Source organism: Podarcis muralis, chromosome 13 (assembly GCF_964188315.1).
Source record: "Podarcis muralis chromosome 13, rPodMur119.hap1.1, whole genome shotgun sequence".
Classification (NCBI taxonomy): Eukaryota; Metazoa; Chordata; class Lepidosauria; order Squamata; family Lacertidae; genus Podarcis; species Podarcis muralis.
The window spans coordinates 33,381,963-33,408,019 of NC_135667.1; the positions used below are offsets into that span (position 1 = coordinate 33,381,963).

Below are 26,057 nucleotides of genomic sequence, written 5' to 3' on the forward strand. Positions count from 1 at the left end.
CCCACAGCTTTGAGATGCACCCTTTATGTTAGAGAAGTTGATTTCTTTTCCTTGGAGGGATAGAACTCATTGGCTGGAGGCTGTGGAGGTAAAGCCGTCTCTACACATACCTTGCTGAGGATGTATATCAGATCTCCTCGCTGGAATGACAGCTCATCTGGATGGCCACCAGCACAATCCCACAGACCTTGATAGTAATTCACATACTTTCTTCTGAGTCCTTATAGAGAGAGAGAAGAGAGTGTTAAGAATAGATTATACTATCCAGATCAATAGCTGCAAGGCAGACTTGATTTCTCCTTTGGCAGTAATTTACGGGGAAGTTAGATGTTGGTAATTTATCCCAAAAATGCTGCACCTGGGCCTTAAGTTCATTGATGTTCACCTCTAGTGGCAGTGGTTGGAGGGCGCTTGTGAGTCCCTCCAAGTTGACTGTATATATCTGTTGCAGGCAAGCTTCCTACAGCAGCAAGGATGCTTATGGATGAGTGTGCCCATCGTAGGTTCTCTAATAAGCAAAAGGGCATTTGGGGAAATTGGGGAGATGCCTTTGCATCATGCTGACTTACTGATTCTTTTCCTATTTGATAAGGGTGGTGTGGTGTGGGGCAGTGGGAAGGTTTGGCTAAGGTAATGCTGCAACTCAACCCTCTTGGGCAGGCTGGCTGTCAGCATTCTCTCATACCGTAACCAAATTCTGTCTCAAGATAACTGCAATTCTGCAACCAGAATAAACCTAGAGCAGTGATAAGGAACCCATGGCCCTCCAGATGTTGTGAACTCCCAACTCCCATCAGCCTCGCCAGAATGGCCAGTGGGCACAGTGATGGTGGGCACTGCAGCCCATCCACAGGTTTTGTACAGGTTTCCACATACAGTACTGTATATGTTCATTCTGAACAACTGATTCCATTTCTGCTATGCTAAGAGAGGATGGACAAGTTTTCAGGATTATCACTGAACCCATTAGCAGGAGGAACTTGGTTTCAAAAATCAAATGTCTCAGGAAAATTAAGAGTGCATCTGATACTCAAAGGGAAGGGGGGCTGGCTCTGTAGGCAAGAATTCATCCAGTCCTCTGAGTTCCCTCTTTCCCATCAGCTGTTCAGTGGGGAGCTACCCTTTCTTTATCCCTGCACAGCTGTTTTTACTCAACAGCTGACAGGTGGGCAACAGCTCAAAAGGGGCAAAGTGTGAAGGGACCAGAAAGGAGAGAGGCAGAGCCTTCATTAGCATTACAGTGCAGGGGACAAGTCCCTCTTTGTAGTTTGCTTTGTAAGGTGTGCAATTATAGCTCCTTCTTCTGCAAGGAGATTTGTCTTAGGAAGCAAGAAAAACTCCAGTTGCATGATGTCTGCAGTTTGCAGATAGGCAAAAAATCATCCATGCATGTTGGAGATTACACACATGTAATCTTCAGGATGCAATGGCATTTTGGAATTTGGGGCTTTGAACAGCTATAAGGCAGAGTTTGTAGTTCAGCTGTGCGTTCATGTCTGCATTCTTCTCCTTGGATTGCTGAGCTCTTTTTGCACAGTCGGGAGAGATGCAGGTGTTTTTATAACACACTTAGAAATGTTTTTCAAAATGTCTATGGAGAAAATGGAGGATGAAACTTCAGTTACTAAGAATTACAGGGCCTTCTCAGCAGTGACTCCTACCCCACTTAACAAATTTTATTTCAAATCAGAGATACCTCATTCCTCGTTAATTTTAAACAGTGTCTTAGAAGCTTAACTTTTATCATGGCCTTTGAGGGCTAATTAAGATATGCAAGTGAATTTTTGTCTTTTAAAGCTACGTTATTTTCCTTTTATTGTATGGTCTGTGCATTATGGATGGAAATGATAGCTGAGAGAGAGAGAGAGAGAGAGAGAGAGAGAGAGAGAGAGAGAGAGAGAGATTTTTTGTGTGTGTGTGCATTAAAAGTGCGTGATTGTCTGCAAGTCTGCTCCCACTCACTATTTGAATGAAGCCTTCAAGAGTTTTTCATTAGGGTGCTAATGAAAAGAAAAGGTGCCTGTCTCTGCCTAAATGCATGCATTAATAGTCTGGTAGTTTTTCAAGGAGGTTTCACCTTCCATTTCAGTGACAGGATTTCCACAGCTAAACTCTTGTGCTTTTGTGGCTCAGGAGCTTATGCCAGCCCCTCCATATGCCCCCAATGGAGTCCTGGCTGTGATACAGAATAGAAGGCCCACACGAGGAGGAGGGCAGAAAAGCATTATTATTTGGATGTAAGGGACATTAGGATAAGAAACCCTCTAAATTAGTGTGGTCAGTTTTAGATTACCTAAATTTGATGAAATGAGTAACGGCAGAGCAGGGAGAACACAAATCTCAGCAACGGTACATGCAAAAAAGTAGGTCTACTTCTTTTGTGTGAGATATTGAAAAGGGAACAGGGGGTAAGACACAAAACAGGGAAGAGAGTAAAGGAGATCATGTAGAAAATTAAAAAATTGCTCAGGGCTCAGAGCTTCTCATCTAAAGAGAGAAGCAAGCATGGGGCTTATCACTAGGCAACCATAGATGGGAAGATTCAATAGTCAAACTAGTTTTTCTCCCTCTTGTTTTGAATTTTAATCTTTCTCCCACCCCCACCACATTTGTGTATGTCTTAGTCAGCTTCATATTATTTCAGGCTTCCCCAGGAGGCTGACGTTGACTCCTGGTTCCCATTTCCTTACATAACACAGAGCTATGTGAGCAGCCTGAATAAGGAGTCTGCACATCTCTGCACCCCAAAATGCATTTAGCACTACCCCGAATTATTTGCCCTAACGTCCTCTGCAAGATGCCCTAGCATTGTCTCCAGTCTAAAGCGTCATCTCTGCCTAAATCATTCCCAAGTGTGACACATCCATGCCAACGATTGCCACACCATGAATATTCCTTAAGTTCATTAAGCAAAAGTCTCCTGCAACTTTAATTAACAGCTTCCTCCTCCTTTTTAATTTGTCTTCTGTTTAGTGTGGTCATGGCATTAACAATAAATTGCCTTTTATGTTAGTTCCTGTTTCCATAAGGAGGAGGCTTTAATTACTGGTTGCAATTGCACACACAACAGCTAGTGTGGAAGCAATATGAAAGCAAACTCCCACCATCCCATACTATACACCATATTGGCTGCGGTTGATAGTATGTGGAGTCTAACAGCATCTGGATAACCCTGCTTTAGGTAACATTGATTAGCAAGCTAGTTGAAAAGCGCCGTCCGCAGAAACTCCTTCACAAGTTAAAAAGAGAGAGCTGCTAAATAGCTAAGATCTGTATATTAAGAAAGCCATTGTTAAGGAAACATTTGGTACAAAAAGAAATAAAATGATTATAATAATTTACTTATATAGTGCTCCTCCCTTCACTTAATAGTGATTTACATGAATATAATAAAGTAACAATAAAAGCATATTAGTTAGAAATCATTAAAATAATTTTTAAAATGGATGTAGGGGAGCGTGTGTGTGTGTGTGTGTGTGTGTGTGTGTGTGTAACCAAGCATTTTTAGCTGAATTCAATAGTGCAGGTTTTATTTTAAGGAAGAGCTGAGCTCCAAGAACTGTTTTCAGTGCCAGCATTCAGCTATGAAAAATATAAAGCAATCATACAGAGCATCCACGACTGAGCATGTGAAGAGTGAATCTGCTCTTTTACGGAGGAAACCACAGCCAATCTTCATCACACATCTCAGCTAAAGGGTCAGAATTTCTTGCTCCCATGCCATAGCTTCTAATAGCTTCTGGGGGATGTGAGCCCCAGTATTTCCTTTGGAAATAAGTGCTGCAGTAGTGCTTCTTCTAAGATGCTTCTAAAATGTTGGAGATGGGAATACCATCTTAGTGGCCTTGACAAAATACAGTTTACTAGAACACTGCTGTTTCCTGCGCTGCAGACAAAAAGACAACACCCAGAACTGCAGGAAGCTCAAAGCAGCTCTGCCTAAGTGCTTCTTTCCTGAACTGGGCCCTTACATTCCAACACAGAGAGAAGCAAGTGGGCTGGTGGGTAGGTGGGACAGGACTGATCCAGGAAACAGGTTTTCTGCTCAGATCCTGCATGGCTTCAATTCTCAAGGAAAAAGCAAGGGTGGGAATGAAGGTGCTTGAGCACTCTGGAAGAGCAGGCTGCCTGTGGTGGCTGGGCATAATGACTGAGAAGGCAAACTTTCCAGTCTACAGAACTTCCCTGCTCTCCTTTCCTCTTGGCGCTGGTAACTGTGACTCTCCTTTCACCCTGCCTTTGTTTTATTACTGGGTCTGTATCCATCTCCTCCTTCGTTTTTTCCATAAGCTTTTCCTCTTTTGCTTTCCTCACTCCTGACAATTCTCTTTCCCCTCCGCCCATCTGTTGCCTAAGTTTTACGAGCCTGGCTCCTTCTCAAAGACTTTTTGGTACCTGTTTCCTGAACAAGGAGGGGTGAGGGAAGTAGGAATATTCAAAGCATTTGCACTTGGGGGGAAAACAACAGCCAAGAACTGGATGCTAAATTAGGCAGCCTGACAGAAGTAAACATCCTTGATATGTCAATCTTAACCCACTATAGATTTAAGGTTGGAGGAGTGGTGCGCAGTATGCCTCTTTCATCTTTTGTATTTAAATTTTACACTATGAAGGGCCTATTTCCTATCTTGGGATTAAGAAATTCTACATCTGTTCAATTTGCTTAATTTGGACTGATGGCCAGGGAAAGGTGTGTTTCCTCCTCACCATCAGGTTATCTGCTTTGCTTTGTAGGGATGGTGAACCATAAATTTTGGACTGCTTGATGAAGATCAGTATAAAGAGCACAATTCCCACAACTGCATTCCCCTGGAAGGCGTGGAGGTGTCCCACTGGATTTGCCTTCTCTGAGATTCCTTTAGATTCTTTTCCTGCAAGGCCTCCAGCAGAGCTACAAGACAGGAGTGTGGACTGATGCATGTGGTGTGACACACACATACACAATTAATGATCCAGGTTTTAATTGATTGATTAAATGTCAGCATGTCTATATGTTGCCCCCAAACATAGGTGAACTATTAAGGATGCTAGGGGAAGGGTGTATACTACGTGTATACTAAGGATGTTAGGGGAAGAGAATTTACACTTTAACTAATAAACTTAGTTGGTCTCTAAGGTGCTACTGGACATTTTTTAATTTTTTAATTTATTTCGACTGCGTCAGACCTACACAGCTACCTACCTGAATCTAACAAAGGCTAGTAATTGTTAGAAAGAAATGGCACTCTAAATGTTTCTCTTTTTTTTAGATTTGAGAGAAAGATACAGTACCTAGCTGAGTAACACATTGTAGCCTCCCAAACCCTTAGAAAATTAACAAGCTCAAAGGCCACCAGTACTGAATATGATTCATGTTTGAAAGTTGTACTGTATCTATGGCAATTTCAGTCAAGCACTGTCAGCTTGGGTTGCCTGTGGTTCTTACGGCAAGGAAGAAAAAGTAAAAGAAGGCTGACTCAGGGCTGTTCTATATATAATGTGGCAGCAGACCCAGGTTTGTCATCAAGTATACAATTGACAAGGAGCTGCAGCCAAATTTTGTGTGTGGACCTGTATAATATATGTGTGTCCAAATATGGTTTTGTTTCTTTGGTGTACACCTTGCAATTATGGTGGTGGTGATGACGATGATGCTGATCTGAAAGCAGTTCCAAACTGATATTTTATCTTTTACCTGTCTTCTCCATGCTTCCAGCATCTTCTCTGCCATCTGAAGTGGACAAACCAAGTTCATCATCTACAATGAGATAAAAAGTGAAGTAAATCTAGCAGTTTCTGCCAGAAAACTAATTTTGCAAAATTATACTGTAATCTGGATTTTAGAGCCAAGAAAGCTTTAAAAATAACCACAAAACAAATATAAACATCTGTGACTGCCCTCCATGTGGAGGGGGGGATGTTTCTAAAAAAACAATGGAACAAAGTACTTGGTAACTGACTTATGTGCTCCAGAGCACCAGGGCATAATTTGTGCCATGACTCTGCCTTGGCATCTAGTTCTACAAAAAAAAAAGGGCAAGATTAGGATAGCAAAATTCTACCTAGCACTAGATCTTTACCTTTTCATTTGCTATCAGAACGTCCATCACTGATGCACTTTTTATCCTCAAGAACTTCTTAAGTATGTTGCCATCCATTTGCAGAGAGACTCTTTCCATTTTATCAATATAAAATAAAATAAAATGTTTAAAACTCTGCTGCCATAGCAGTGATGGTACAAGGCAGCAACAGAATATAGGGTTGGCCCTACCATTAAGCAGTCAGGTCACATGATGCTATGAGGCGGGCAGAGGCAGAAAAGTGGTGAAAGGCAGAATTGTGTGGGTCACATGACCTGCCCCACATCCCCTAAACTAGCCTGCTGCCCTCAGGTACAGTAGAGGGTGCTCTCCCACTGCCATTGTAAAGGGAAGATTCGATTGACACAAAGTCTGTCAGCTTCTGTACACAGAATGGGAGTGGATACAACTCTGTTCTTTTCTCTGGGCAGCAAAATGTCTTGGGATGGGCCTGCAGAGGATATTTTATGTGGACAGCTTCAGGGGACAAGAGACAACCTGATTATGGCTTTAAAGCCACATGCTCATTATGTGATGAGGCACAGATATTCAGACCTGGAACCTGAAGAGACTAGGAGGATTCTGCTCAGATCATAACCAATCCCATAAATACAACCTTAGAAAGCCTATGATGGTACACACAGAGGAGCCTAGAAACAGCTGCGAAAGTTTTCAACCATTCCTGCCCCCCCCCATTCAAACAACACTTGTACAGCTACCAGACTGAATGGTTTGCCTCAGCTCCAGGCATGTGGCTAAAATTATTTGCTGCTCTTTTTAGAAAGTGGTACCTGTCTCCCTCCCTCCATGCTCTACAGAGCTAACAGCAGTTTCAGCGTAAAGGAATTTGAATCAGGGAAATGGGATGGGAGGATGTGGTTAAACCAATCCTCCTGCAGTGCTACTTCCCTCAACTTCAAAGCAACAGTGTGAGGCTGCTAATTAGTACCCCCCCCCCCAAGTCCACCACAGACCTCCTGCATCATGTCTGGTTTAGCCCTCACAAAGATGACTAGGTAACTCTCACTGCCTTCTGAGAGATGTTTTATAATGCAAAATTCTTATATGGGAATTCTCATGTAGGCATTACCACGCACCCTCTGTAGATGGCAACATCTAGCAAATATACATAAATGTATTTTCCAACTGAAGAGACACTGTGGTCCCCATGTTTGATCATTATCTACAAGCAGCAATAAACCCAAGTGTGAGATCACTATACAGTGGTACCTCAGGTTAAGTACTTAATTCGTTCCAGAGGTCTGTTCTTAACCGGAAACTGTTCTTAATCTGAAGCACCACTTTAGCTAATGGGGCCTGCTGCTGCTGCTGCGCCGCCAGAGCACGATTTCTGTTCTCATCCTGAAGCAAAGTTCTTAACCTGAGGTACTATTTCTGGGTTAGCGGAGTCTGTAACCTGAAGCGTATATAACCTGAAGCGTATGTAACCTGAGGTACCACTGTACAGAATATACCAGTTGCAGGCTTGTTTTCCTGTTTTAAGTATTTTGCAACATTTGAAGTGGCCCTAAAGCCGGCATGGGATATGCATCCTTCCTGTTTACTACCACAGCCCACTGGCTGCTTATTTACATGCTAAAAAGTCATCTGTGATGACTTCATAGAGTTAAAGCAGGGCAATGGTTAACAGACTGACTTGTGAAAAGGATGAGTCCTTGGTTCAAATCGTTCTTCTGCTATGAGCTTATTAGAGACTATGACAGACAATACTCTCTAAGAAAGTTCACTTCTCATGGTGTGTGAACACATTTATTTTGCCCCACAGTTATCCCTGGCCAAACAGGTTATGTGTGGTTTTGAAATAATGCAAACCCCTGAAAAGTCTCTTCTGATCTCTTTTCAACTATCTCACTAAACTGATTCTAACCTTGGCTGGCTTACAGCTATAACAGAAGTAATATCTTAGGTGGGGTGGTGGTAGTTTGAACGTAACTTCACTGCATTGGAAATCACAAGTATCTTCTGCCCTAAAGCAAGTTTTGGAGAAAACAGCTCTCCTACCTCTCTCCTACCAAAGCCACATATTAACATATATTATATTAATGCCAACACTACATACAAATGTTAAGGGTGAAGAGATCCAGTGGTCTAATTCAGGTGTCACTACTGCCAAAACTCACTTCTGCATACTCGAGTTCCCCATTTGACTGTGACATTGTCTGCATTTGCACTTGGCTTGGTGTGGTTAAGAACCCATCTAAGTGCCATACCAGCTGGCTACTTATCGGGCAGTTTGGGCAAGCCACATGGGAAGCTGATTTCAGATGTTTCAACAGCCACGTGGAACCCTGACCATACAGAAGAAAATTTCAGTGGCAACGTGTCAGTACAGCAACGTTAGAATCAGCACTCATCCCTATGCTGTTCGGGAACAACAACCTACATGCGAAAGCTTAACATATAGAACAGGAAAATGGGTTATCACCTGCTAGCAGAGGGAGGTAGTATTTTAAAATATGCCCCATAAACCTATCAATTGTTATTTAAGGCAGTAATAGCAATCACTTGTTATAGCGTCATAAATTTACATGGCACTTTATAAGCATAACACAAGCGGGAAAGCTTCCTTAGCTTTGACAAGTATCTCCGGTCTCACTAAAGAGAAGACAATGAATGAAACACACTGTCAGGAGATGATGGAGGCCATGGGAAGAGGAAAAGGGAGGAGGGCTGTATGCGTGTGGATGCGGAAGGACGGACTTAGCACAAGGGGGGAATGCATTCCAGAAGGCAGTATGGGTTAAGAGACTAACAGGAAAACAGAGGCCAAATACAGATAGTTATCATTTGCCAAGTGATAACTTAACACAGGATGAATTTAACCACTTGGTAAGCTGGTTGTCTGTATCATCCCACCAAGGACAGTAAGCAGAATTATCAGGCTGCCTCTTTCCAAGATTGCTGATCAAGTGCAGATGTGTGGCAAAAAAATTTCCCCATCACATGGGAAGACAAGCTGGTATTTTATCACTTAGCAAACAGACATCTGTATTCACAAGATAAAAGCTGTGTTGGCATAAAGAAATGGTTCTTCCCCAGCAGTAACTGAAGGTGTGTATGTTACTGTGCACAAACATTATTCCACTTGTGTGATGCCCAACATTAAGGTATCACTTTCATGAGCCACTTAAGACCAAGAGCAGCTCCATTCAGTTCCATCAAAATGTTACCAGCCTGTGTTTGAAGTCTCAAGGCCTGGAAGCCTGCTTCTAAAAATGAAAACTGAAACACTTGGGAGGCCGAATTCTGGTTCTCATTTATTTGTTTGTTTAACATAAGGAAATTTAAACCCGGAAGACAATTCTGGTTGTAGTATAAAATCCAGCGCCTCTGGGGCACAGTGCTCTAGTTTTCAGTAAACAAAACAAGATAGCTGACAGAAGGTCAGATGCAAAGCTGGTCAGACTCAGAAACAGATCTTTTGCCAATATCATAGAATTAGTGCAAAGTGTGCCGGACAACCTGCCATGCTGCACTTTCTGGAAGCCAAGCTTCTCCCTACCACCACTTTGTCTAGGGCACAGCTGTCTCTTACTCTCCATTCAAATCAATGCAAACCTGGTCAGTTCATCCCTCTGTGAATTTAGAATTGGATCTGAAGTTGGAGGGTCACAGAAACAGCTCTCCCTGCCCTGTTCCACCCCCACCGTTAGATGGGAAAATGGCACCAAAGATCTTTTCTAAATAAATCAGGCTTGATTGTAAAACTCAGGCCAATGACGAGACACAACCTCATTAGCATTGATTTTAAAATAAATTATTGAGAGTGCCTTTCCCACCCACCCCACCCCCACCCCTTGCCTGCTCTCTGGATCTGTGAAGGAGAACCGTAAATGTTAACTTATTACAATGACTTTTAAAAAAATGCACACACAGAAAAGTAGAGGAAAAAACCCTAACAATAATTGAACAATCAAAGCTCGATTAATATCCTTCCAGGCAATGCTATGATGTGATAAAGAGAGTAAATGGAAAACACAGGGTTGCTCATCCTTCGCTGAACAGTGGAAGGGTTAGGCCAGTTTTTTCAGGCTTCGTGCTGACCAAACTAAAAGAGTGCTGCTGCCAGCCCTCAACCATCTCTTGAACCTGGCAGACCTTTTCCTACTTGTGGCAGAGGCAGCAGGAATCACCTCTAAAATGGCACAGGCTATGCATATTACATTCAAGCTCGCTCTGGGAGATCTAAGCCAAGGGACACCATTTAAAGAATATTTCGGACCTCACATGATTGTTCTTCAGGAGCACCCATTATCTACAATCAGCACACTGAGCGACTACAATACAAAAAATACAGTGGTACCTCTGGATGCGAACAGGATCCGTTCCGGAGCCCCGTTCGCATCCAGAAGCGAACGCAACCCGCGTCCGCGTGGGTGGCAATTCACCGCTTTTGCGCATGACATCATTTTGACCATCTGCGCATGTCCGAGCGGCAAAACCAGGAAGTAACGCACTCTATTACTTCTGGGTCACCGCAGCACACAACCCAAAAATACTTATCCCGAAGCTACTTCAACCTGAGGTATGACTGTAAAGGTAAAGGTACCCCTGACCATTAGGTCCAGTCGTGACCGACTCTGGGGTTGTGCGCTCATCTCACTCTATAGGCTGAGGGAGCCAGCGTTTGTCTGCAGACAGCTTCCGGGTCATGTGGCCAGCATGACAAAGCCACTTCTGGCGAACCAGAGCAGCACACGGAAACGCCGTTTACCTTCCCACCGGAGCGGTACCTATTTATCTACTTGCACTTTGACATGCTTTCAAACTGGTAGGTGGGCAGGAGCTGGGACCGAGCAACGGGAGCTCACCCCGTCACGAGGATTTGAACCGCCGACCTTCTGATTGGCAAGTCCTAGGCTCTGTGGTTTAACCCACAGCGCCACCCGCGTCCCGAGGTATGACTGTAGTTTGTTTTAAAACAATACCACCAAACACCAACTGCTTCTCTGCAGTTTCTAAATATATCAAGAACTCCTTCCTCCAGCTTTGAATTGTGTGCTATGGGCAAGCCACAGTACCACCTTGCAGCCATGAGGACACTATTTAGAGCATAGCAGGTCTCTAGAAATAGCACACGTGTTTAGGGTGAAACCTGAAGGATAATATGTACAATAAGTACACTTTCAATGTAAGGGAGACCAGAAGGGGGCTACAATCTAGCAGAAAATTCAGCAAATCTCTCACACATTTCAATGGAGCTTATGCAAGAGAACTTCCCATTGCATTCTTCTTTTGAGTTTCTCAATATTGTTCATTTATTTGCTAGGTCTGCATCATGATCATCTGCTAAAGAGCCCTTGGCAGTACATAGAGGGGTTTCTGGGAGGCCTCCCATCTAGGCAACTGACCAAGTATAGATGAGAACTTCATCAGAACTATTAAACAATTCTTTTAACACAGCTTTCCTCAACCTGGTGCCCTCTATATGTTTTGAACTTCAACTCCCATCAGCCCCAGCCAGAACCATGTCAAAATGAATCCACATATGACCAACCCTTGTGGCTTTACCATTTGATTTACAGACACTACAAAAATCCAAACGTTGGTTGTGAAAACGACCAAAGCAATAAACAGCAAAACAGGGAGGAAGAGAACAAACAATATGTTAGATGGATTCACATGGTTGAGCATTGAGCAGCAGCCTCTAAAAGCTTCTTGTGGGCAAGAACTGGCTCTTGGTTTGAGGGGGTTCTCTGGTGCCCCCCCACTGGTGGATCTTCTGGTTCATCCCTACCTATCTGTTTCCATGTTTATTGGCTCTTCTCTAATGTACCCTGAAGTATGCCACTGTAATTGCCCACAATGCTCTGGAGTGATGTAGTGTCAGTTCAGAATGCTATGAGCAAATATAATGGCAGATGCAGTCTTTATTGAAAGATTGATGGGAAATGGGCCTAGACCAATGGCTGCATTGGGAGTGTGCCATTAGCAGCTCCCAAAGATGCCAGCTATTGGTCCTAGGCCTGGTTATGGGAAACCCGCAGGGCTAGGTTGGGTATCAGGAGCCAGAGTCATGAGCAGGTCAGCAATAAAAAATAACAGTGTCAGTGAAGTTAACTCTTTATTCAAAGAAACCAAAACAGCACATGCCTAATGAACACAGCAACTCTTCTCAGTAGGTTTTGCCCCAATGAGGCAGTTCTGAGGTCTAAAGGTCCCTGCCTTCCCACCGCTCTCTAAGGCTCCTACCCCGGTTCCTTCTCTAGAAGCCTAAAGCTCTGCCATCTTGCCTCTCTTTGCTCCGCCCTCTTAATTTTTCTCTGTGTTCTGGGAGACCACGGTGAGAGGAGCTGGTCACAGCAGGAGGGGAAAACTCCCTGGATTCTTACACAGCCTGCCCCATCTTTGTCTCCTGGCCCCACCTCCTCTCTTGCCTCTGAGTCTGAACCACTCTCTGCCACCGCCTCTTCCTGCTCACTAAACCCTGTTGCCTCTTCAGCTTCCAATGCCTCCTCCTCCCACTCTGCTCCTACTTCTCCCTCTGAACACTCATCATTGCCCCACCACCAATCCCCTGGCTCTGAGCCTTCTTTCCTGGGGGGCGGGGGGGGGGTGTCTCCTGGGGATTTGCCAGCTGGTGCCTCTGACCATTCCTCTGCATCCAGCCAGTCAATGACTTCGGGGTCTTGAACAACCAGACACAAATTCAGTACTGGAATCCTCCCTTCCAGGGTCCCTGAGGACAGTTATCCAACACAGAAGAACAGCAGGCATAGTGTTCTGTCAACCAAGCAAGGGCAAAAGGCTGTAGCCCTTAGGCTTAGACTAACTACCAATTGCTGGGCCCATGGTGAACATCCCTTATGTTTTCTTTGCCTGAAGAGGGTCCAAGATCTAAGCAGACATAGACCTTCAAAGGTAGTGCGTACTTCATCTTTTATGTTTTACACTTTGGTCATTTTCACAAGAGAGTCTCAGGAAAAGGCACTTGAATTTCCCATGATTGTAAAACATAATGGAAAAACTTGGCGAATCCAGAGGCTTCATACAACCAGCAGCAGGGTCCAAGTTGCACAGATAGTATCAAAGAGATCACTAGGTTACGTCAGGTTATGAGGTTCCAGGTTTAAGTTTTAGAATCCTTAACATGTTAGAAAACACTGCCCATCAAATTCCTTGTCTCCTTGAACAAGGTTAGTGAGCATTTGGCCCTCTCTTGCCAACAGCTCAAATTGCTCAGCAAAGCTGTTTAGCTGAGTGAACCCCAGACATTCCCCCAAGGAGATTCTTCTGTCTCGCCTTCTCTCTGCTTTACTGGAAACTCCACTCTTCTTTTCATCTCAGGCTGCTGTGCAAACTGCATTAGCAGAGCTTTCTTAATGGGTTCAGGGCAGTTTGCTGGGTCTAAGTCCTTGGCCCCAAACAGAGCCAAATTTCACCAGAAACAGCTCCTCAGTTGCCTCCATGTATTCTCTGCATTGTTTTGAAATCAAAGAAGGTAAAGAAAAGGAAGTGTGACACCAAAAAGAACTTGGAAAATTATCCAAGAGTTTTCTAGTCCAACCTGTCTTCCCAGAAGAAGTATGCAGGACTTAATTTCAGCTGGACTTCCCCAGATCTAGCTCAAGAAACTCTTTTTCATGCAAAAGGGCTCAGCTGTTGGATCTGATGCATAGTAAGAAATGCCTAGCCTAGCACATGTACCAAGTACCTTTGCCTTAGTATTCTGAACCACCACAAATGGCCACCAAACACCTGAGGTGAGAGCTAAAATTTCTGGACTAAAAACTACAATTTTGAGAAAAGCCAGAGGCTAAGTGTTGAAGAACCCTGATTCAAATGAGCCCTAGTGATGCATAACTTGATAATAGTGATATTTATGAGCAATGGGCTGGTTCACAGATGAGAAGTCATCACTCAAAGACTGCAACACAAGAAGCAACAGTTTGCATAGGTGAATGCACCAACAAATAATATACACTATAGCCAGAACCTCCATGTTGCCATAAATACAGTGCTTTTCAATCATTTCTATTGCTACAATCAGCTGCAAGGCATCAAGCGATGAGCAATCCAAGCCACCAGACACCAAGCCATGGGTGTAGTCTATGTGTGAACCATTCCTACTTAGGGTATGCATCCACCAACGTAGTCATTGTATGTTGTTCTGGGAAGAGACAATGCTCAATGGCAGGGTGCATGTTTTGCATGCAGAAGGTTTCCAGATTCAATTGCCAGCATCTGTAGAAGGCAGCTGCCCACTCTGGCAGAGAACAGCCCTCCAGGAGTTAAGACAGAGACTCTTTCATCTGCTACCTGATCTTTTCTACCTGGATATGCTTTTTATGCAAAGACTTCCAGGGATTTTACCTGGAACCTTCTGCATACAAAGTATGTGTGCTAGGATCCTCCCACAATGAAGGATAAGGAGGTAAGATTCTTCTTCTTTGCTAAACTATACACTGAGCAGGTTGTCGTGTACAATGCAGGGGTGCAAGTTTTAAGTTGCCTCAGCCAGGGCTTTGGCTGCAGGCTGAAAGAGTGGAATCCAAGGCAGACAACTTGAAGGATTGCAGTTGAAACATTAATATCATAATTAAATGCCAGGCTTTCCCAGTTGCACAGTGCCCCTAAAAGCTTTTGATGGATGGAAGCTTTCAGGAAAGAAGCCATTCACGTTTTAACTCAGGAAGGTGCTGCCAGCAAACTGCTCACTGGTCCAGCTTCCACACTAAGGCTGAAAAACAGACTCAATATGCCCTCCAACCTGACTTCCTTCACTCTTGCCCACCCATAATATGTGTGTGTCTGTATCACAAAGGACTGTTCCTGTGTAAGGTACCAGAAAAAGACCAGTTTAAGACTACAAAAACAAGCATGCATTGCATTTAAATATCATATTGGTGCTGCAATCATGCCACTTGTTTAACTTGTATTCCATGAGTTCAGCCTATTGCCCAAGCATCTGTTAAAACCATAATCTAACCCTAACCCACCTCTACATTGTACTGGGCAACCTGCTCAGTGCATACAATTCCTCAAAGAGGAATGGAGTCCAGATATAAACCCCTATTTGCTAAAGACAGACTACAAGCAAACACCAGAAGACTGTATGACATAGAAATTTATTTAATAATAAATGTCCAAGTTGTTAAAGTCCACAGGGCTCTTTTCCCTGCAACAGTCTAAACCATGGGTTGGGGATCGCTGGCCATGGAACAAATTATACTTCCCAGGTCTCCTAATTTGACGTGAGATGGTATTTCCCACTGGCCACACACCCCTGTCAATCACCTGATGTCAGGATCAGGTAATCCGCAGCCACAAAGAAGCAATGGGGAGCTTTCACTTGCAACTGATCTTTTCCAAATACAGCTTGCATTTGGTGCTGTTTAAATTTGGATCTACTCAGGAGCTCCCAAGAGAATCCAATGTCTACTGAAAGTAGATTGCATCTTTGCAAGTGTGCCTGTTTGCATTTGGCACTGTTTGCAGCTATAGCTGGGCCAGGGATCCCTACTGAGCATCCTGTGTTGTCAGGTGATTGAAAAGTGGGCAGCCACCAACAACATCCCTGCATAGTCCGTGTACCAAAGCAGCCAATCAAGGCACAGTGATGGCTAGAATGCCACAATGACAGCACAATGACATTCAGGAATAGGGAACCTATGGATCTCTAAATCCCAAGCAGCATGGCTAATGCTCAGGGGTGATGGAAATTATAGTCCAACAGCATTTGGAGGACCATAGGTTCCCCATTCCTGAATTACCAGGTGCAGAACACCAACACAAGGTCCTGGAAATTACCACCATGCCCTTCTTGTGAATTTCCTTTGGGTAACTAAAATACCACACCATCAGGGGATAGGAAATTGTGCAGAATAAACTACTGATCTGAACCAATGTGGCAATTGTGAAAATTCAGCAGAGGTTTTGTTTGTTTCTTTTTTTCTGTCTGTCTGTGTGAAGTATGGGCTGTTGTTGTTCTTTTTTATTATGGAAATAAAAATCTCAGTTGTGGTTGAGTGTTTCTTTCATTCTTTTTTTAAGAATGAAAGGAAGTGAGACTGGGATAGAGGAAGGAGAGAGACAGAGAGAGAGAAAGATAATTTCCTCAGCAAGTCATCGTCGCTAATGAAGTTTTACAAAAACAGATACAACCAAGGAAAAATAAAATTTCACAGGTGATAAATTTTTCCAATTTCCGAGGCAGAATTCGATAGGATTGTTAAATTAAGAGTGAAGGTGTCTGTTAGGAGGCAACGAACAATGATGGGTAATTTTATAGAGTGGAAAATTGAATCAAATTGCAACATTAAAACACAGCTCCTTGGAGGATCTGCCCCGTATGCAGGCCTGCTCCACTACATCGGTGGGAGACTTGGGGGAAGGGAAGGGAAAATGGCTTGAATGTCTAGCTGCAAGCTACACAGAGACTTGGCTTCAGAAGCTTTCAGAATCATTGAACTTGAAGATGTAGGTGGACAGGATGCTGGAGGGAAGAAACAGAGAATCTCCCCCTGCCAAGTCACTGCTCCAGCTATTGGGGGTTTTCCAGACCTAGATCTGTGCCACTTCTCAAAACTATGTGAGGCAACAAGGAAGTCACTGCCTTGAGGCAGGTTCAGAGTGCCTTGTCTTCCTCTCATTTTAGAAATTATATGGTGACACTCTTTTGCCCTAATCTAACAAATGCTGAGACTGTTTGATATAGTACAGGCACACATCTTCCCCCACTTAAGCATGTTCTACTTACATGCAGTTCCGGGAAATAAACAGACAGACAGACTCATACCAAAAAATGGCAGCAGAGAGCTGGAGTCCTTGTGGCTCATGGGGAGACCTTCTCTGGAGCCTGAAGAGGATGTCAGTGAGGGCAGAGGAAGCCCCATAGAGACCTGAGGGCACAGCAGGGCTTTGCTTAGGCTGCTCAGCCTCCTCACCTAACAGCTGGTGTTGGAGGTAGCACAGCAGCAGCAGCAGCCACTTTCCTGTGCTTCCTCCAGCCTCCAGCAGAGCTTCAACTCTAGTTGAAGAGAGAGTTGTGCAGAGAGAGAGAGAGAGCAGGAGAGCAAGGAATTCTGGTGTGATCTGGCCTGATCTGCATCCTCCTGGACTAATGTGTAAATCAGAACAAATTACTTTTCGCACTACTCCAAATTTTGAAGTACAAAATTCTCCAAATACACTTTATCACCTCAAAAACTGTGCTTAAAAACATGGATTTGGAAATAAAATAGAAATGCATATTTTGTGAAGATATTTAAATATGTATATAAATGCAAATTCTTATGCAATTTTTTATAATAATAGTTTAACGTAGAAAAAGGACAAAACTGACTGAATTAACATTTTATGACGGAACACTTAAAAATGGGCATTGAATACAAGCAGACTGATCTCTCCCACTCTAACTTCAGCACATGCCTAAGTGGACCATTTTGCATCAGTATTAGCACAAAGCTACTAAAACACATGCAGCTACAAATAGCTCTGTATTTGGCAATCTTTCTCTACCCGTACCTTATACGCTGTAATACCTTGTATTCCTGCAAAGGTGCAACTATCACCGCCTAGTGTTGGAATCAGAAAGGATAACCAGACCTCTTGCATCATAAAATCAACTCAAGAACTGATTTGAGGAAGGCCAATCCACAGAACAAGTTGAAGACAGGGAAACATTTATGCCTACACTATTCCTTTTAGTACAGAACATCCCAAAGTCATTTCCACAACCCAAAGAATAGGGACCCCAAAGGATCCAGCTAGAAGCTGCCACCATAATGCAAAGAGCTCTCACTGCAGAACAGGGTATTATGACCCACAGACCTTGCATTACTCAATGAAGGACTCTGATGAGAATGACATTCAGACTGTGTGCTCAAGGGAGAACCATCCAAATGTAATTTGGGGCCCTTCCAGTTGGAAGACACAGCTCTGTTACCATTCTTTGACTCATGAGACCCCTGCAGTATCTCTGTCTCCTCTTTCTCACAAAAGGTAAAGACTACAAAATAAGGTGAGGGCACTTTAACCAGCTGGCCAGTCCCTCCAGTGAGGTGGAGCATTCCATACTTTGGGTCTTGTCAACCTACATAAGCTTTCAGTTGGTTCTAGCTCCCTGCACAGAAAACAATTTCTATAGCTGTCTCAGGAGGTGCCTATGGCTGTTTTCACACTCCTCTTTACTGTGCACTCCTTGTGTTTCCAGTGCTTGGTTTTTAATCTGTGTTCACACAACATTATCCAAATGCATAATATCCTTTTCTTTGTTCTAAGATACTACTGCTTGATATGTTGATTCTAAAACCAGCTTCAAAATGATTGAAGACCTTAAGCTGTTCCTAATTTTTCTCCAGTCAAGGTATGAACACCTTTGCATAAATTAAAATATTTCCGCCCTTTTTAATATTCCCTGGTGTGTACACAGCAGCAACCAGAACTGTGAAACACATCAAAAAAACACAAGTTCAATGTTCTCTAAGGCGACAATGTGAACACAATCCATGCCAACCAGGAGGGCTCCCCCACCTGGAGCTGTTCAACATCCTGTTCTTGCCTTGGACCTGATGCTGCCTGCTTATCCCATAGGCCTCATGCTCCCATGGAACTGCCTCATCCTAGTCCTGCTTCCTCATGAAGATATTTGCATGGAAGTACTTCCCACAACAAGGGACGCGGGTGGTGCTGTGGGTAAAACCTCAGCGCCTAGGACTTGCCGATCGCATGGTCGGCGGTTCAAATCCCCGCGGCGGGGTGAGCTCCCGTCTTTCGGTCCCAGCTCCTGCCCACCTAGCAGTTCGAAAGCACGTCAAAGTGCAAGTAGATAAATAGGTACCGCTTTATAGCAGGAAGGTAAATGGCGTTTCCTTGTGCTGCGCTGGTGCTGGCTCGCCAGAGCAGCTTCGTCACGCTGGCCACATGACCCGGAAGTGTCTCCAGACAGCGCTTGCCCCCGGCCTCTTAAGTGAGATGGGCGCACAACCCTAGAGTCGGACACGACTGGCCCGTACGGGCAGGGGTACCTTTACCTTTACCTTTACTTCCCACAACAACTAAGATTCCAGGAAGGTTGGGGCCACAATGACCAGGTATATGTGCCATGGTATCAGCCACAATATTGCTGGTGTATCTATTTTATTGCCTACTCCTTTGTTCAAGCTCTAGTGATGTAGCTGATTTAGCAGTCTTGCCCATGAATCTTGTCCTCTGATAAGTCATGGCCTTGCCAGTGAACTACAGTGATGGGACTGTGTTTAGATAGGTGGAAACTAGGGCTGGGCAATATATCAACATATCGTCCAAAACTGGTTTAAAGTTCACATCGTGATAATGTTTCATAATATTTGAGCTGGCAATATATCACAAATCACAATGTGTGTAAGGGCTAAGCAATATCTGGTTTTCAACATTGCGATAAATCACCAACTAAACACTGCAATGTTATCAGCAGCTAAACCTCACAATATCACCAGCTAAACATTGCAATCTACTACAATATCTGAAATAAGGATGGAACTATGCAGAGGTGAACAGGACAATGTCCTTGCAACTGCTATGGGTCTAAAACAGATAAATGACAATATTGTCAATCATCACACACTCAGTTTCATCACCAGGCAAGCCAAAATGCATCCAAACAACACTTTTGGTTTTGGGCTTGGCTACCAAATGGTGGTATTTAGGACAATCCAGACTACAGTGATGAGTCATAGTGGATAAAAATAATCTGGGACTGCCAGACCACCAGCAGGCCTGCTAGGAGGCAGAAGTAGCAGTGGCAGAAACAGCTTGCCATAACCATGGTACATGTCGGTAGTAGCGGTGACAACCTGCAAGGCCTGGCAGTGGCAGCACAATCATGGTGGCCTGCAAGTCCTTGTGAAGGCAGTGGGAGGGGGCAGCAGCAGCAGCCTGCAAGGCCTCACGGTGGCGGAACAAGCAGTGGCAACTTGTGAGACCTCATGGTGGTGACGGGAGCTGATGGCAGTAGCAGTGGCAGCCTGCAAGTAGTGGTTGCTGTTGCCAGGACATTGTCCTATTCGCCTCTGTGTAGTTCTTTCCTTATTTCAGATATCGTGATATATCAATATATCACAATGTTTAGCTGGTGATATATTGCGATATTAAAAACCAGTTATCGCTCAGCCCTAGTGGGAACAGGATAAAAGATCAGATGATGAAGTTGCCTTCTCATCCAATTATCGGAGAGCAAATGCCACTATACAACCCCCACCCATCAGAACATAATGCTTTGCTGTGCACAACTATCTTTGGGTTGGATTTGTATCCCATTCCATGTCAATATGAAAGCTTGCCACTCATTATCAATTCTCTTGACAGGATTTCCTCTGCAATCTGGGGAGGGATCAGTTTGCATGCAGAGGAAATGCCAGGACTCAAACTTATCTGCAACTCAAGCTTTCCAACCAGAAGGTCACTGTGTATGGAGGCTGACTGTAATGACCCCAGTAGCAAGGAAAAGACACGCTGTACCATCCAGAGACACTCTTGCCAGCAGAGAAACATTAATCTTTTTCTCCTGCATAACCTTGGGGACTTCCTCCTATTCCAGGAGTGGTCTAGAACTAGGAACAGGATGCTGGGTGGAGTTGATCCCCCCATGCCCCGCCTCAGTCTTTGTCAGGGATCGTGTTGGATGGGTTTTGCTCACACTCAGGGTCAACATATTTAAGGTCAAGAAGAAATTTCCCTTCATGTCAGGCCCTTTTGTTTTTAATTTTGGCCTCTTACTTAAGTCATTTGCAGCAGTTTGCTCTGTGGGTACCTTTCTGTAATACAGTTGTGGGCACACAAGGATTGTGCATTCTAGTGTACTTGTATAGAAAAAAAGTGGCTATTTAAACTGTTTGAACACTGTTCACTCTCTCTCTTTTGCTGTTTAGTCGTTGAGTCGCGTCCAACAGAAAAACAAGGCTGCAACGAAAAAAGCGTCAAAATTTCATTCTGATCTGGCTGTCAGCTTCTGTGTGCTGTAGGAATGTTTCAAATGTAAAGGGCTGTTGAAAATATGCAACCTTCAATGGGATCCTGCTGTACACAAGCAATTATAGAAGATCCACTGTTCTCGGTAATCATCTGCAGAGACTCGTATGCTGATTTTGCATGAAGGTAGCAAAAGCCAGATTGGTAGAGCAGATCTGTTGCTCTGCTCTGTGTACATTACGCACAATGGAAAGGCAATGTGAAAAGCTAGGCTGTTTTCCCAGATTGGCCATCCACACCTGAACAGAAGGGTGAATGGGTATACTATTCACATCAAAATGGTGTTATGAGTTTTGCTGTCTTGATTAGCATGAATGGGCCCTATCACTATGGTTTCACCTGACAGACTAATGGGTAATCAGGGGCTTGACAAAAGATGGCTAATGTTTTTTAATGACCAGGGATGTTTTTCTTAATAGCCTGGTAATCTCTCTCCCCTGCCTTTAGAATACAATGCCCATCCAGAGCTAGTAGGAGGGGTAAATAAACAATTTGTAAGGTTTCAACCTAGAGAGAAACAAAGTGCTCTCTGTTTATTATTATTATTTATTAAATTTGTATACTGCCCTATATCTGCAGGTCTCTAGCTGGACTGGAATCAGCTGGGGAGTTGCAGATGTTTAGGATGTTGCTTTGTTTGCTAATGTGATGCAGGATTAGTAGTTTTGCTGCCTTTTGTAGATGTCTAATATTTCCAATGAATCCTGCTTGTAAATAAAATAAAATAAAATAAAATAAAATAAAATAAAATAAAATAAAAGATAAGTATTGCCCTTTTCGTAATGGTATGTCCCAGATTGAACTCAAAGGGATGTTTGACATCCAAAGCTGTTTATTTTTTGAGTCCACAGGTTTTCTGTGCAAGCATAGTATTTGGTATTGTGACACAAAATTCACCATCCCATTAATCTCAGATTTCAAACAAACACAACAGTTCAATTCTACCATCCCACACTCCTGCTCTTAAATCTAATCTCCACAGCCAGGCCTCAAAAGTAACTGAATCTGCACGGTAAGGAACCTGCCTTCCCCTTATGAAATGACAAAAACAAAATGAGTAGAGTCCATGCCGGTTCCTCAACTACAGCTCTGATTCATTTCCTGCCCGCTACTTGTGTGCTGCAGATGACACAAAAGTAGGAGTTGACTGCAAAAGATAGAGAGAGCGGAACATGTATCTCAGGAAACTGGAGAGCTGAGCAGACAGAATCCATGGGCACAATGGTAACAAGTACTTGTTACCATTGTGCCCATGGTGGCTGATCCCTGCTCATGGTGGTTTGGGTGGCCTGTGAGAGCAGGAGTTGCAGTTTTCACAGCACTTAGAAAAGCACTGTGTGATGAGTGCAGAACATGTGAAATTTCCAGATTTTGCTATTCTTTCTTCCCAGGTAAACTAATATTTTCTGGTTAATTGAGGCAAATTGTTGAGTTTTCTATTCTAACCAGGGATGCCAACGGTAGTGGTGGAAGGGGCTTCAGCCCTCTCAATATTTGTGAGGAGGGGGCCAAGCCCTCCCAATATTGAGGGGGCTGCCATACCCGCCACCACCAGGCAAGCACTTGCATGCTTGGCAGGATGTGTGGAGAGTGATTCGCATCCCCTGCCACTGCCGGGCAAGCGCTCATGCTGGTGGGATATATCACATGATGATGGGCCCCCTCAATGTGGGGTGCAAGTTGGCACCCTGATTCTACCTGTTCTACCTGCTTTCACTTGCAAACTGACATGGGATTTCATCTGCATAGTAATGTATTCTAGGCAGAAGTTATGTTCTAGACAAAAGAACTCTTGACAAATGCGCACTCTTGTACAGTACTCTGAAATACAAGGCCAGGAAGAGATTGTTACAGATAGCATGAGCACTATTGGGTCATCCACACTTCCCCTTGTCCTGTGTCTAGAAAGCACAGGTCCAAGCCTGTTTTCTGGAAATCTGTAAGAACGGGCAATACAGGGTATGTGTATGAATCCTTCCCTCCCTAGGCCCTCAGCCCAGCTCTTTAGGCTCATTCTCTAACCAATGCATCTCAGGGGTGCATGTTTTCTGGTGTTGTTCACACAACGCTGTCCTCATCCAAGTGGCAGCTGACACTCTACAGCCCCACCCCGCCCCAATTTAATTCAAACTTTTCTGATCTGTGGATAATGCAGTAAGGAAAAAAACACAATGTAAAATTGCCTGTTACCCAACTGTGGACATACTGAAGGGCAATGTGTGCGTTGTTGTTGTTTTTAAAGCATGCAATGATACTGTCCTGGGTGCCACCTATCACCCATCTATTCTTTACTTTCATTAGCCCTGGTGTTACTAAGTGGGCTGCCAGTGAGGCTGTGCGTAACACACACTTAAAAAAAAAGCAAAACCCATTGTTTTGGGCAGGTCTGGTATATCAGAAAACTTGAATCTATTTTTTTATTTTTATGGTTGCACGCATAGGTAAACAAATACCTGCCCATATGCCTACAATGGCCTTTAGGTTTCTGGAACTCGGGTGTGTGAAGAAGTACTAATTGGCAAGTGGTGGGGGACAACAATACATAGTGGGAATACATCACATCAAGCACCGCCCACCACTGTGGAAGGGGAACATTGAGAAAGAGTTCAGCTGAAGGAGCTCATGTGCGGCCCACATACACACTGTGGTGTGCACACAGCCTCAGATAGATGGACCAATGGTTTGAGTTGTCATACAAAGCAGCTTTATATGAATGAAAGCCTGCTAACCTGGAAGAACTTCATAAATGCAGTCATCGCTCTGTCCGTCATCCTCATCTTCCTCCAGGTCCAAAGAGGTATCCTGATGATGTGTCACATTGGGGGAATCAAAACTGTCTATGTCATCATAGGCCTCTTCTTTGATATTGTCGTCGTCGTCGTCCTCGACTTCCTCACAGGGGATAACTGAGGACTTAATATCTGGGAGAAGAAGATAAGAAGGAAAATACATGACACAAAAAGGAAGAGGAAAATAAAGAGAAAAAGGGAAATGGACAGCACAATTAGATGCTGATGTTCCTTAGGGTAAACAGTATTATTTTCAGCTGGCAAGATGTGGTCTGAGCGAATGTCGATGGAGGTTTGTTAAGACTGATTATTAAATTCGTCACATGTCCCGAGTGACGGAAGAACCAACTTCTGCCCTTAATTTGAACTAAGAGGTGCCATAACAAGAATGCTCTGAATATGCCTGAGTAATCCTCTTCCATGAAGCTGTAGATCTGGACCTGGCAAGTACAGCTCTTGTCTCAGTGAAGCATGGTTTGACTGTATCCCTCCCCACCCCACAATATCCTAGTGTCCGAAACTCAGGGAGGCTGACAAAGCATTTAAAGAGTATTGAAACAGGCAAATTTAAAAACAAAACCAGAACAAAAAACCCTGAACATTAAAGCCTCAGTTTCTCCACTAGCTTAATCTCTGCCATAACAACAACAACAGCAAAGTGAAGTATGCGTGTTTCCCAGCTCTTTCCCCCCATAGCAGTTCACAGCAACATGGCTTTATTAGTATCAAGGTAGTGTCTGTTTGTGCACACACTAGGGGACAGGGTAGGAACCTCTTTACCCTTTTAGAGCAGTTGCATGAACCTATACATTGAAACCGGGAGTATCATCACTGCTTTTCTAGAATGAGAGGTGGTAGGTTTAAAGCTGTAAAAAGTAGCACACCCTATATAGCCTGAAAGTCCTAACACTAGTCAGCAGAGGTGTGGTGCTAGCTGGCTGAGGTTTATCAGAGGTGAATGAGAAGTATTGTACATATGACCATAGGCATTAGTTTTCTTTTGTGATTACTACTTTATATGCTCCAGAACGGGATCAATTTGCTTAGTTCAGGGATGAGGAACTTCTGGTTTTCCAGATGTTATTGGACTCCAGCTCCCATTATCTATGACAACTGACTATTTTGGTTGGGGCTGATGGGAGCTGGAATGCAACAATATCTGGAGCGCCAGAATTTCCCCATCCATTGCCTAGTGAACCACGGAACAAAATAAAACAAACACCTTTACCATTACCATACTTTCAATTGATCAGAGTTCAAGTCAATTGGATGAAGATGCTTGGGGCAGGTGGGGGGGGGGGACCTTGTGCCCTCCTCACCAACTATACCAAGCTATTCTGTGGTATTGGAGCTTCTCTCCTCAAACAACAATACTTCTTGGGCCATTTCTTTTCTGGAGATCTCTGCTCAGCAGGTTGCTTGCTGTGATTTGCTCTTTCTCCCTCCCCTATTGTGGTATGAATTATTTTGGCTAATTGGAATGTGTGGGCAGATATGAGTTGCAGATTATTTATCCTTGGAGTTGAGGGGGACAGCTTTCTGGTGACTCCTAGCTTCATGCGTTTACGTAAGCTGACAAAATGTTAGTCATAACATCTTTTTAAAAAACCCCAGTATCAACACTGCTTTCACACACTGACCAGAAGAGGGTGCTTTGAGAGCACACATCCTTTGCAACTCAGAAAGTGGCTTCAGCAAAGCAAGTGTGAGTTTAATTTTTAATTAACCCATCACACATACACACATGCACACACAGCTCATTATTAGGGGTTTATTCTGGCACGCAAAACAAGCAACAATAAATAAATAAATAAATAAATAAGGAATAGCAAATAGCACTAGCACCTTATAGACAACAACATCAAAAGGGGATGGGGAGAAGAAGGCATCCTTTGGATTTGAGTCTCAGGACACTTTCACTTTGTTTTACGTAACATCTATGAGATCACACACATGGATTTTGAGTTAATTAACATGAAAGAACTAGCAGCCCCTAGTTTTATATCCATATAAACACTGATGTGGATTAGGACTCACATTTCGCTCACAAACAAGGATAGAGAAGGTGGAAAATGTTCCCTTGTTCAACATTCCCATTGTGAGCATAGCATTGTGGTTAAAGGGAGTTAAGAGATAACCAGCCAGTGATTTTCAGTAGGTGCCTTTAGAACAAGATTGCTTCTTCTCCCAGTCTTTTTCTCATAGCTTCTGGGGAAAGGACTGGGAGAATACTCCCCTT

General features: G+C 43.7%; 1 protein-coding gene across 6 annotated transcripts in view; it reads right to left on the reverse strand.

The window, feature by feature from the left end:
- Window positions 1-26,057, reverse strand: part of SKAP1 (src kinase associated phosphoprotein 1) — a 337,471-nt gene that overhangs the window by 72,654 nt on the left and 238,760 nt on the right. For all 6 annotated transcript variants that reach the window (XR_003709296.2, XM_028751958.2, XM_077917343.1 and 3 more), the window contains 3 exons: window positions 23,759-23,950; window positions 5,675-5,737; window positions 111-220 (listed from right to left, as the gene is read on the reverse strand). Coding sequence is in view for 5 of the 6 variants with exons in the window: in XM_028751958.2 (XP_028607791.2) it covers window positions 111-220; window positions 5,675-5,737; window positions 23,759-23,950 (365 nt within the window). In the remaining variant the exon portion in view is untranslated. The remainder of the gene's footprint in view (window positions 1-110; window positions 221-5,674; window positions 5,738-23,758; window positions 23,951-26,057) is intronic.